At 43.5% G+C, this 13,410-nt stretch overlaps 1 protein-coding gene across 3 annotated transcripts in view; it reads right to left on the bottom strand.

Annotated features, from left to right (window-relative positions):
- Positions 1-1,437: 1,437 nt before the first annotated feature.
- The window catches only part of ppargc1b (peroxisome proliferator-activated receptor gamma, coactivator 1 beta), a 132,552-nt gene continuing 120,579 nt past the window's right edge, over positions 1,438-13,410 (bottom strand). For all 3 annotated transcript variants that reach the window (XM_078411562.1, XM_078411564.1, XM_078411563.1), the window contains 3 exons: positions 5,970-6,091; positions 5,709-5,860; positions 1,438-2,766 (listed from right to left, as the gene is read on the bottom strand). In XM_078411562.1, coding sequence (XP_078267688.1) covers positions 2,663-2,766; positions 5,709-5,860; positions 5,970-6,091 — 378 coding nt within the window. In that variant the 3' untranslated portion in view covers positions 1,438-2,662. The remainder of the gene's footprint in view (positions 2,767-5,708; positions 5,861-5,969; positions 6,092-13,410) is intronic.

Genomic DNA, 13,410 nt, shown 5'->3' with positions numbered 1-13,410 from the left:
ATGAATAAAGCTAATCTGGAAAATGCCAACCAGTACACACTGCAAAGCCTGAGTACATAGGAGAGGACACAATGTGCTGGAGTAAATCAAGGGTCAGGTAGCATCTCTGGAGGACATGTGTAGGTGATATCTCAGGACTGAAGAAGGGTCCCATCCCAAATCATCACCATCTATGTTCTCCAGAGATGTTGCCAGACCTATTACTTCAACATTTTGTGTCTTATTTTGTAAGCTAGCATCTGCAGTTACTTGTTTCTACAGTATGAAGGGTATTCCTTACAGTTTTTATTCCCTTTTTGGTCAAAGTGATCTTGGTGTTTTGCAATGTTGGGTTTTTTCAATTTCCCGTGCATTTCTGGTCTGCATTACTCATATAAATCCATGATAAATTTAAAAAGAAAGCATGCATTGCTGCCGTTTGCATGAAGAGGCGTAGAGTCACACAAGGATTAAATCATGGCCATTCTGATTGGTGTCAGACATCTGAATTCTGTTGATTAATTTTAAAGCACCAAGCTTTTAGGCTTCAGAGATTCTGCATGGAAACAGGCCCTTCTGCCCACTGAGTCCGTGCCGACCAGCGATAACGCCATACACTACCACTACCCTACACATTAGGGACAACTTACAATTAACAGAAGCCAATTAACCTACAAACCTGTACGCCTTTCGAATATGGGAGGAAACCAGAGCACCCGGAGAAACCCATGGGCATAGAGAGAATGTACAAACTCCATACAGACAGCACCCGTGGTCAGGATCAAACTTGGGTCCCTAGCGTTCTAAGGCAGCCACTGTGCCACTGTTCAACCCCTAATTTCCTCATGTCATATCAGGTTTGGAGACTGCAACTACCTTCAAGATATTAAATAATGTACTTTTGAAGGTGTGGTTGAGAGACTCTGCCATATATTGCACCTCTTTGTTGATTTCCTACTCTGAACAAATATTACTATTGATTGAGTATTAAGATGACTTTTTTTGTCATCTTTGCATTATGGACTCTGTAAATTATAAACTACAATCAAATATTGCTTTCATGTCTACTTTAAACCAGAAACAAATGACTAAATGTTGCATGTGGGGCCACACAGGTGCTCAGGGCTTTGCTACGCAAGAGCAACACGTCCCAAAATAACAACTTGTTATCACCTTATGTGTATATCATTGGGAAATTACAGCTGCAGACTAACAGGTCGGTGTAGGGTGTGAAGGTTAAATAACAAACACTTTACAAATGTTCAAAATAGAAAGATTGCCAATCTAAATCTGAGTGCAACTGTAAAGCCGTCCCATATTTATTTTGCATTGTCAGAGGACAAATAATTAATTTTCAATCTTTCAATTGCAGGATTTAGGTGTGAGTCAGAAAAAACAATAATTGCAAAAAGGAACTCCATTCCGACATCATTTTATTGCTATTTTTATTCAGTGGCAAATCATTGAAATACCGAAAAATAAAATACAATTGTTAAAAGAACGTGGTTACATTCTGCGATTTTATTAATGTAAACAAGTGCTTTGAAGGGGCTTTGAGAGGGTTTCAACGTATTTACAAGACATTAAAATATTATGTTTAATACAGTCTGTGATTTTGAATTACTCTCTAAGAAACTATAAGATATGGTTTAAAAATACATAATATGCCATTTGCTTAGAAGCTAGAGACCTATTTAATCACACTTAAAGCTAATGTGGAAAGGTATAAGGTTCCAAAGTTTCAATCTTAAGATCATAAATAAAGTACATTAGATTACCAAAAGTGAACCGTATTTTAACTGCCTGAAAAAATCTAATTATAAAACATTAATGAAACAAGTTAGGCATTCCAAAAATTAAAAAAATTGAAAGAAATAATCAAACTTTTATCTGAACTCCCCATACCTTCCCACGTATACATTTAAAAATTAATCGCACACATACTGAACATACTTAAATAATAAAACAATTTCTTCATTTGTGTCCGTGTATGATTTTAGAATAACCTACTTTCATCAGGTAGTTATAACATTCTGATGATCCCACCATTTAATGGAATAATCACCCATGCACCCAGCTATAAATTTTTTCCTTGATATGCACTTATTCAATGACTTACAGTACAGCTCTGTCAATCTAGATATGTTAGTTCACTATAATGATAGTAAAGTCTATAATATTACATGTAAACATTTCTGGTTAGGAAATTTCAGGACTGAAAAGGCAAGGCTACAGTTACAGTGCATAGTTGAAACAATGGAAGCACACAATAAATTACAACAGAAAACGCTTTGATACATGTAAACTATTACATTTTAAAATGCAGCACATAAAACACATAAAATACCCGAGTGTATAACCCCAATTCCCATTATACTAACACTGTATCCCAAACTACAGACATTAAAAGTGGTGAACACAGCTGCAACTCCACTATTGATTTTATGTTTACTTATGGGAACACAACAACCAAGGAGCAGTAGTTCCACCAAACTGCCCAAACTTGTGACATTTGACATCTACCAAAGAATCACAGACAGAAGCAGCTTAGTTCATGTAAACTTCATTTTGATTTCACTGTTAAAGGATGAGTGTCCTGTTCTAATGGACAGAGGTAAACAAATGAAAAGTGCCTTGGTTGAGGTATTTTGGCATCCTCTGCAGGCAATAAGATGTAAGGCTGTTACCTAGTCAGGCTTTTCTGTGCCTCTTTCAATAAGCTGTCAAAATCCATAGTGTCATACTTGCTTTTCATTGGTGCAGGGTCCAAGTCTTCAGCACTGGAATCTAAATTTAACCGGGACATTTTGAGTTTAGTATTACTTCTGTGTTGTAAAACAAGCATTTCAATAAACTCAGGATTATGTTGTTCCCGAACAAATTATGGTTGTTTCGACACAATATCTGTTCATTATAATATTTTACAGGGACAACTGCAATTCCAGGTTTCTGTCCATGTATTCAAAAGAATTTCAATACGAGTAATGGGCACGATCACTCTCTTCACAGATGAACGATTTGTTAAAGATGTTCATTTAGTAATTGCCAGTGAGGACAAAATGCATTTAAGTATGCACAAACTATTCCAGCATTCTCTGTGAAGTGTAATAGAACATTCAGTGACTCACAAACCAAATCTAAGGTGAAAAATTTGCACTGTAATGAACCCTTAATTATCAAAGTCATTACTTTATGGGTATGCAAAGTTCAAAATACGACTGCAAAGGCTTGGATGCAGAATTGTTTGACATTGAACTATTTAACTAATGACATCAGTAGGAAAGGGGATGAGGTCCTGCAGAATGAATATAGGGAGTTAAGCAAGCTCTTGAGGGTGGTAATTTCTGGATTACTACTGGTGCCGCATGCTAGTGAGGGTTAGCAATAGGAAGATGGGACAGTTGAATGCTGAGGAGTTGGTGCAGGGGACAGGATTCAGATTGTTGGACCATTGGGATCTCTTCTGGGGCTGAGGTGACCTGCACAAGAGGGACGGGTTGCAGTTGAACTGGAGGGGCACCAACCTCCTTACAGGGAGGATTGCTAGTGCTACTCGGGAGGGTTTCAACTAGAATGGCAGGTGGGGTGAGAACCAGAGAGAGCAGCAGGTCAGCAAATGGAAGGCTGCACATTGGGATTTTGAATGTAAGGAAAGGGTATACAGTTAATGGTAAGGCCCTAAAAGCAGAGGGATCTTAGAGTCCAAGTTCACATGATAGCACAAGTAGATGGGGTGGTAAAGAAGGCATATGTTAAGCTCACCTTCATTCCTATGGGGATTAAATATAAAAGTCAGAAAGTCATGATTAGTCATCAGTCATAGGAGCAGAATTAGGCCATTTGGCCCATCAAGTCTACCCTGCCATTCAATCATGACTGATCTATCTTTCCCTCTCCACCCAATCTCCTGCCTTCTTCCTTAACCTTTGATACCCATACTCATCAAGAATCTGTTAATCTCTGCTTTAAAGATACCCAATGACTTGGTGGAAAAAAACCCTGCAGATGTTGGTTTAAATCGAAAGTAGACACAAAATGCTGGAGTAACTCAGCGGGTCAGGCAGCATCTCTGGAGAGAAGGAATAGGTGACGTTTCGGGTCGAGACCCTTCTTCAATGACTTGGCCTCCACAGCCAACTGTGGCAATGAATTCCATAGATTCACTACCCTCTGACTAAAGAAATTCCCCTTAATCTCCTTTCTAAAGGAACATCCTTTTATTCTGAGGTTGCGTTTGAGTATTATGTGCAATTAAGGTCGCTCCATTACAGGAAAGATGTGGAGTCTTTGGAGAGGGTGCAGTGAAGATTTACCAGAATGCTGCCTGGGTTCGAGTGTTTCAGCGACACAAAGTGGGTAGATAGACTTGGATTGTTTTTACCTGAAACGTCAGAGGTTGATGGGAGACTTAATAGAAGCATATAAAAGTATGAGAGGCATAGATGGGATAGACAGTCAGAACCCTTTCTTCAGGGTGGAAATGCCAGAGCAAAAGGAGGCTACAGTCTTTTGGTTGTTGAGCAGGGCTACTGCTCATGGAAAAAAAGCTGTTTTTATGTCTGGCTGTGGCAGCTTTGATAATAAAAGCTGTGATTTTTCCATTTGATAGGTCTTCAGGAGAATTAGTCAAGGTATTGGAATTGCCTCGGATTTTAGGAGTAGAAGGGAGAGACACACAGTAGTGAAGTCAAATATAAAGCGATATTGAACATAGACACAGTTATCTCGCCCGCTGGGGGGATGTGTGCCCAAAAACGAGCTTGTTTGTGAAATCAACGGTAACACAAAGAGATGGATTACCAGTGGCAAAACTGTGCCAGGATGTTGGCACAAATGCAGTTTGCCGAACCCACCTAGACATTTCTCTGTGGTTGATGATGTTCGTTGGCTGCTGAGCTTGTTACCTTCAAGAAATCTCTTGGCAGAGCTGTGCAGCCAAGAAGGAGAGACAGTGATTCTCACATCTAATAAAAGCAGGCAGCTTCTCCACATTGTGCTGTGGTGTGACACGTTGCTGGGTTTGAGCCAAATTCCAGGCACCCAGGATCCCAGCACGGCAGCGGGGAGGGCAGGTGTGTGTGGCAGGTTTCTGACACATCAGTGCATAGCCCAGGTAGATGCGCTTTTTTTTAATGTACAAGGAGGTGTGCAACTATGAATGTTTGGGCTGGAGGACCAAGAACGGTACAATGACTCACTGCTATGTGGGATAGCACTGAGTCGGATCCCAGGATACATAAAACGTATACTTTCTCTGCTCTGCGGGGAAATGCTCGCTCTGGCAGGAGACAGTGGTGGTAGCCTCAAGTGCACTTTACCAGGCAAACCTAAATAAATCGAACACTGACGATGAGCTGGACACAAAATGCTGGAGTAACTCAGTGAGTCAGGCAGCATCTCTAGCAAAAAGGAATAGGTGACGTTTCAGGTCGACGTCTAAAGATGGGTTTCGACCCGAAATGTCACCTATTCCTTTTTTTCCAGGGATGCTGCCTGTCCCGCTGAGTTACTCCAGCCTTTCGTGCCTTTCTTCGGTGTGAACCAGCATCTGCAATTCACTCCTCACACATACTGACAACGAGCTCCAGTGAATATCCACGTGATTATGCATTTCTCAGTGGGATGTAGTTGTCAGTTTTGTCCTGATCAACATCACAAATCAAGCTTATTGACAGAGGTGAATTGCAAAGACCATACACAGTGAAGTAAAAGTTTCAGTCGATCCTTACCCAGGTCAGTGTAATTGGCTTTGCAGAATTGCCTGGGCCCTCCATAATATAAATGCAATGCAGGCTCACTCCGTTTCTGCAATTTATGCCCATTCTTGAGAGCGGAAGCAGCATCCTCACTATAGCGATACGCAATAAATCCACACTGAACACTGTGAATTTAAAAAGTTACATTAAAACAATTAAGAATGGACAAGACATGGTGTTACTTAAAAATATGAGATACACGTAAATATGTCGTGACTTCAGTAAATTTCTTACCCCCGATCATGAGTCAGTAGCTTGCATTCTTCGATCTCTCCAAAAACTTCAAAACGACGTTTTAATTCTGCTGGAGTTATATTGTAGGCTAACTTCCCAATGTAGATAATACGGCACTCATCCTGAACAAACAAATATAATTTGAATCAATGTGTACAATCTCCTCCAGTTGTTTACTTCTTAAAGCAGTGAGGTGCTTTAAATCCTAAGAATGGCATACATTACTAGCACATATCTATTGTTTACAACATTTACATTTGACTCTCTCTGTCCTGACACAATTGTCTTGGAACACCTTACTTTGCTAAAGGCACTACATTAATACAAAATACTATTGATGTACAAGGATAGACACAAAATGCTGGAGTAACTCAGCATCCCTGGAGAGAAGGAATGGGTGACTTTTCGGGTCGAGACCCTTCTTCAGACCCATAACTCTTGAAATGTCACCCATTCCTTCTCTCTAGAGATACTGAGTTATTCCAGCCTTTTGTCTCTATCTCCGATTTAAACCAGTATCTGCAGTTCGTTCCTGCATATTGATGTACAAGGAATGGACATGGACAGTCTTAAAAACAAACTTTAGGTATGGGAAGGCCTTAAATTGCTACAAACAGTGGATTAAAAAAATAATAACAATTATAAAACTGAACAATATAAGCAGAAGTGATTTTGTTAAACTATTACATATTTATAAAATGTTATTACAGAGCAGGTATTTAATGGTGAAGTTCAAATGAGGTCACGAACCAGGGCACCAAAGATTAAGCAATTTGCAACGACCATAGAATCCTTGATGAAGGATTGGATTATATCCTCAAAGTCACCTCGAGGCACCTGTTACTTTTGTATTATAATATTACTGATGATATTTGGACGGGAACTTTTAACATTCTCATATGATATCCTTCTGTCTATTTAAACTGATTTATTTTAAGCAGGGCACATTTCCAATGAAATAGTGGACAAAGAATTGTCGTACAAGCTGTTGGCGGATAACACGCAAGAACACAAGGAAATGAACATGATCATAGCGGATGTAGGCTGGTCTTAATTCCTGAGTTGAGGAGAGGATGAGGGAAGTCAAATTAAATTGAGGGGCAATATTAGTTAGTCCCGAATTGAAACATGAAGAGGCAGAGGGAGGAACTGAGGGGGAAACTGGAGATGAACCTGTTGGAAAGGTCGAAGGAGAGCTTGACGTACAGCAAAAAAAGTCAGATGTATGAATTTACCTAAAAGAAGCAGTGTGCCTCTATGACGCTTCGTGGGAAGTCTGAGGCTGCCAGAATGTAAATGGTAAATTTCCGAGCTTCAGTGCCACTACTTAATTCATATCAATCGTTGTTGGCTCAGTGCTTGCTGATCTACACAGCCTCTTGTCTTATTCCCCCTCCCTATTTCTGTTAATATTCCCCATCCCAATCACTCCTAAGAGTTTGCCCTGTCTGGTTCTGGCTTCTTGTGTAGGTCCTTGCTTTAACCCTAGAACACCCATCGCTATGCCTTCAACCAGCCAGGGCCAAAGATATGGACTTCTGACCCAAAAGCTGTCCAATGCTCCTCTGCCACAGCTAAACACAAATGAAAGTTACTGTTGTATTGTTGTCATGGCTTAGTTCGTCTACTGAGAATTGTAATGCTGGCGTTTGATTTTCATGACCACATTATAGGTGTAAACTCTTCACGCAGCATGTTTTTCTCTCGCAGGAAACATGCCTCTCGACTCTCCTGACATGACTGATCAATTTTGGTACATCAACACCTGGATTTCTCTTTTCATATATTTATGACATTGATGTTAACAAAGGAACAGCTGGACCTCAAATTATAAAGCTCATTTTCATGACAACGGTTTATAATCCAAGGACATTTTTGAGGAATCGTCTTCATGATAATGTATCAACTGACTCGATGTCATAGCTTAGTACTTTTTAGATTAGAATGTATGAATCTTTGCAGGTTGAGGCAGATGTGATACGTAACTGACTAATGAAAAATCTATGTTCAAAATTCAATACTCACATTGTGAAATGGAATTTAAAAACATCCTAATCTATGTACTAAAACTGTCGTTTGTTTGTTTGTTTGGCCCTGAACCACAGCCAAAACGGTACATGATAGCGTGACAATTTTGGCCCACCTTACTCACCGTCATCCCTTTGGTGCAAATGGAAGAAGTTTCTTTGAAATCGGTGTTATATTTTTAAAGTTATTCACATTTTAAAGTTTAAATCTATCTATGAGGGAGGGAGGAGGGGGAGAGGGAGAGAGGGGGACGAGGGACGATGAGGGGGATGGAGTGGGAGGAGGGGAAGGGGACAAAGGGGAAGGGGAGGAGAGGGGAGGGGGAGAGTGGGGGGAGGGGAGGGGAGGGAGTGGAGGGAGAGGGGAGGGGAAGGAGCGAGGGAGGGGGGAGTAGGTGGGAAGGGGAGGGAAGGGAGGGGGGACGGTGGGGGGGAGGGGGGAGAGAGGGAAGGGGGAGTGTGGAGGAGGGGGGAGGGGAGGGAGAGGGTGGTGGGGGAGGGGGGGAGAGAGGAGGGGGGATGGGTGCAAGAGGGGGAGGGAGGAGAGGGTTCTGCACCAATGCAGGAGAGGTTTGGGCCCAACGGGTCCATTTGGTCTAGTTTTAACTTAAAACTTGCTTTTCAGAGAAACATTGTGAAAATATAATCTGATGAAACCTTAAGCACTAAAAACTAACTGTCCTTAATTGACATGAATGAGTTTGTTAAACACTAATGCATTCCCGATGGGCCGCGGCTGCGGACTGGGAACGCGCCTTTATTGACGCGCCGCGGTCCCAATGCTTCCCGGATCGGTGCGTAAAAGCCCAGGTCGGGCCCGGCCGGGGCCTCGCGGGTCGGACGGAGGAGCCGAACCTCACGGAGTCCGCGGCTGGGGCATGGGTCGGCACCACGGAGGCGTGAAGTGGGGCGTCGACAGCGGTGAGGGCACTCGCGACGATGGGGCCTCGATGGTGGTGAAACCGTGCGGCGGTAGCGATGCCTCACGGGTCGACCCATGGTTGACAGTTGATGAAAGCGTGGAGGACCACCGTGAAGGGGGGTACGAACAATGGAGGACCCGGCGTGGGGGGACCGTTGTGAGGGGGAGGGGAAGAACAATGGAGGACCCGGCGTGGGGGGATTGGCGTGAGTGAGGTAGGGGGAGAACAATGGATAATTGGGGAGGGTGGGAGAACAAAGGGCAATGGGGACCGGCATGGGGGAACCCCTGTGGTGGTGGGGGAACAAAAGGAGGAGCCGGCGTGCTTTGTAACTTTATTAACGCCGTAGGTGGCTGCTATTTGTATACATTGGGTATGCAGCAAATGTGCCTAGTCACATGTGACAATAAAGTATTCCATTCCATTCCATTAATTATAAGCGTGGACAGAAACTGAATGAGTGACAAAGCTAGTTACTATCTACAGGCAACACGTTTCTTGCCAGTGCCGAGATTAAAGCTGGGGACTATTGACGCAAAGGATTTAAATGATAGAGGTCCTGAGCATAAATCCTACTTAGACAAGGGAAATGAGTGCAGTCCTACTCGTTATTAGTAGACATGGTAATCTTGGTTTAATCAGAGACAGTAAGCCTAATGCAACTTAGAGATAGGCTGAACACTGCTGGAAATATCCAAATCAATAAATATTTATACTTGTCACACTTAAATAAATAAAAAATGCTGAGATTTTTTTAAACACTTCTGAAGCAGATGAAAAGATCATGGTCAGTCTGTCTGAGTGATCCTATTCAGCAGGACCACAGGTCAAAGGGCCTGTTCCACGCCGTATCTCTAACCTCAACTAAATACTGCAGGGGGCAGTGGTGGGCAAATGTTTGAAATACTATCTCTAGTCCATTGAGTCAAGAGTCCAGAGTGTTTTATTGGAATATGACCCAAAATAGAACAATGAAATTCTTACTCGCAGCAACATAACAGATATGTCAACATATTATTCTGTAAACACTATAATAGAACAAAAGAAGTTATATGCATATGTTAGTGCAAAGACAAAAACAAAGCTCCCAAGTCTGTGTAATTTGGAGCTTAATGTGTTTAATAGCCTGTTGGTTGTCTGCTCCTGAACCTGGACATTGCAGTCTCCTATACCTTCCAGATGGCAGGAGTGAAATGAGAGTGTAGTGGGTGATGTGGGTCTCTGATGATGCTGGCCGTCTCTTTGAGGCAGTGACTCCTGTAGATCCCTTCGATAGTGGGGGAGTCAGTACCCGTGATGGACTGGGCAGTGTTTGCTACTTTTTGCAAACTTCTTCATACGTATGAGCAATGAGATGGGTATAGGGTCACAACTGCTCCAGTGTGGCACTGCAGGGAATTGCAGTGGGTACGGAGTCACCCTATACCATTGAGGCAACAGCAGACACTTTCCGAATATGACCTCTAAAAGCATTGTGAGCAATGCCAGTGTGTTGTTGCTATAGTGGACCCTCCAATATAAGAAAGGCAGTGATCAACAAATAGAATAAGGGAGGCACAGCGGTATAGTGGTTGAGCTGCTGCCTCACAGCGCCAGAGACCCAGGCTCGATCCTGAATATCATTGCTGTTTGGCCTACTCCTGCACCTATTGTCTATTGTCTATTGTCCCTGGTCCACCCATCCCTTCCTACCCAAACCACCCCTTCCCCGGGCACTTTCCCCTGCAATCGCAGGAGATGCAACACCTGTCCCTTTACCTCCCCCCTCAACTCCATCCAAGGTCCCAAACAGTCTTTCCAGGTGAGGCAGAGGTTCATCTGCACCTCCTTCAACCTCATCTATTGTATCCGCTGTTCTAGATGTCAACTTCTCTACATCGGCAAGACCAAGCGCAGGCTCGGCCATCGTTTCGCTCAACACCTTCGCTCAGTCATCCTTAACCAACCCGATCTCCCGGTGGCTCAGCACTTCAACTCCCCCTCCCATTCCCAATCTGACTTTTCTGTCCTGGGCCTCCTCCATTGTCATAGTGAGGCCCAGCGCAAATTGGAGGAACAACATCTCATATTTCGCTTGGGTAGTTTAAACCCCAGTGGTATGAACATTGACTTGTCTAACTTCAAATAGTTCCTCTGTCCCTCTCTTTCCCCTCCCCTTCCCAGTTCTCCCACTAGTCTTCCTGTCTCCTACCACATCCCATCTTTGTCCTATTCCTTCCCCTGACATCACAGAAGAAGTGTCTCGACCCAAAACGTCACCCATTCCTTCTCTCCTGAGATGCTGCCTGACCCGCTGAGTTACTCCAGCATTTTGTGTCTGCCTTGTCTTTCAAGATGATCAATCAAATTTTACCATTCAAAATGGTTGAATTAAAAATCGGAACTCCTACCTAAACAACCTCTAACTTACCAACATTCAGCTTTTAGGAACAAGGGTCCATTTGTCCGTTTGTTGTCATTCGATGAATTGTTAGAGTTTAAATGCTGCTAACCTCAGATATGAGCTGCTTTCCACATTAAAGGTTGGACATTTGGATTTTGCATGCCTCAAAAATCTGTCAACTGGAGAGAGTTAGGACAGCCTCATTGAAGCAGATAACTGCCTGAGCCAAACATTCCTGCTCACATGATATTGCTATCAGACACAATGCTCCCATCCCTCTACACAATGGCATCTGGGTATTAAATCACACACTCCCTGAGATCACTCCCCGACACAATCTCCCTTTTCCTGCTTGACAATCAGATCATACTTCCATTGTTCTGTAGCCTGTAAAAGTGCAACTCATGCTTAACAATCAACTTTCTGGAAATAAGGAACAAAATGCTGGAGTAATTCAGTGGTTCAGGTGGGGGAGAGCAAGGGAACAAGAAAGGGATATGGGGATGTTACTTGAAATTTGGAAAATTCAAAGTTCATACCATTGCGTTGTCAGATGCTCGAGTTTGTGTGGGCTTCATTGGTGATAGTGGAGGCCAGGACAAAAAGGGCCGTATGAGAATGGGAAGAGGAGTTAAAATGGTCAGCAATTCAGAGATCCAGCAGCTTTGGTGGACAGAGCGCACAAGATTTGGTGAAATGGTCACTTAATCTACAGATGGTCTTGCCGATTAAAAGCATCAAATGCAATCTACTCAGTTGGAAGAGGTACACATGAACCTCTGTCTCACCTGGAAGGACTCCCTGGATGGAAGTGAGAGAGGAGCAGACAGTAGTCACGTCTCTTGCGGCTGAAGTGGAAAATGCGTGGGAAGGGGATGGGTTGGATGGGAAGTGTAGGAGCCATTTATGTTTAGATTAGCTACTGTTGGCATATTATATTGTTTTGTCTAGATATATCTTGCCGTATTATTTTGAACACTTGGGGGCGGTCATTAGATGCACAGGATAGTGTATATATATATATGGGCATAAGGGACCGGGAGTGGCCAGATACAGGGAGGGAGAGCATACAGTTCTTACCAGACATGGGTACAGACCTGTGGAGGCTCCGGCCGCGTGGACGTCGGAAGCTCGCAGCCCCCTGGGTGGGGGCCGACATCGAGAGCTCCGGCAGCGGCAGCGTCTTTGCCTGCCCCGAGTCGCGGGGCTTGGGTCGGCCCGCCGCGGACTTTTCACCGTCCGGCGAGGCCTGAAATAGGTCGCAGGATTTTTTTCTGCCCGGCGGGGGCTTCAATGTTAGGAGCCCCGATGTGCAGCGGCAGTGGCGGCATCTTCGCCCGCCCCGGATCGCGGGGCTTGGGTCGACCCGCTGCGCACCTTTCACCATCCGGCGCGGCCTGGAACGTGGCAACTACAACAGCCTGACCGCGGGAGAAGACGGTAGGGGAAGAGAAATGACATTCTGGCCTTCCATCACAGTGAGGAGGTGACTGGAGGAGACTCACTGTGATGGATGTTTCTTTTTGTTTGATTGTGTGTGTTATTGCTTATTTTTATTGTTCTTGTTGTTGGACTGTGGGTAATCTTTCATTTCACTGCACATTTATGTGTATGTGACAAATAGACTTGACTTGATAGACCATCGAATGGAAAGACCTGAGACCTGGGACCAGACCAGGGTAAGAGCAGCCAGCTACGACTTGTATGTGAAATAAGTAAAGCCTGGTATGTTCATTTCCTTGTTTGTACAACTACTTCAATAAACAACTAATTAAACTGGAAAAAACAACCGGAAGATCTGTTCTGTTGGATTTGCTGAAGACCACTCCGACTCCCTGTGTAGTAATGGCAATGGAAAAAATAGTCACTGGAAAAGTCTGGAAGTTGCCATTACAGGAAGGAACGAGCAAACAAATTAGTTGTGGAGTTGGGTCTACAGAAAGCAGAAAGGGGCGGGGATAGGAAAATGTGACAGGTAGTAAGTAGGATTAAGATGAACTCTACAGAAAGCAGAAAGAGGTGGGAATGTGGAAGATGTGACTAGTAGGGGGAATCATGTTGAATCCTATGGGAAGTGGAACATGGTTGCCTCTATGAAAAGCAGAAAG

This window comes from Rhinoraja longicauda, chromosome 14 (genome assembly GCF_053455715.1).
Source record: "Rhinoraja longicauda isolate Sanriku21f chromosome 14, sRhiLon1.1, whole genome shotgun sequence".
Taxonomy (NCBI): Eukaryota; Metazoa; Chordata; class Chondrichthyes; order Rajiformes; family Arhynchobatidae; genus Rhinoraja; species Rhinoraja longicauda.
This window is presented reverse-complemented; position numbering and strand designations above follow the sequence as displayed.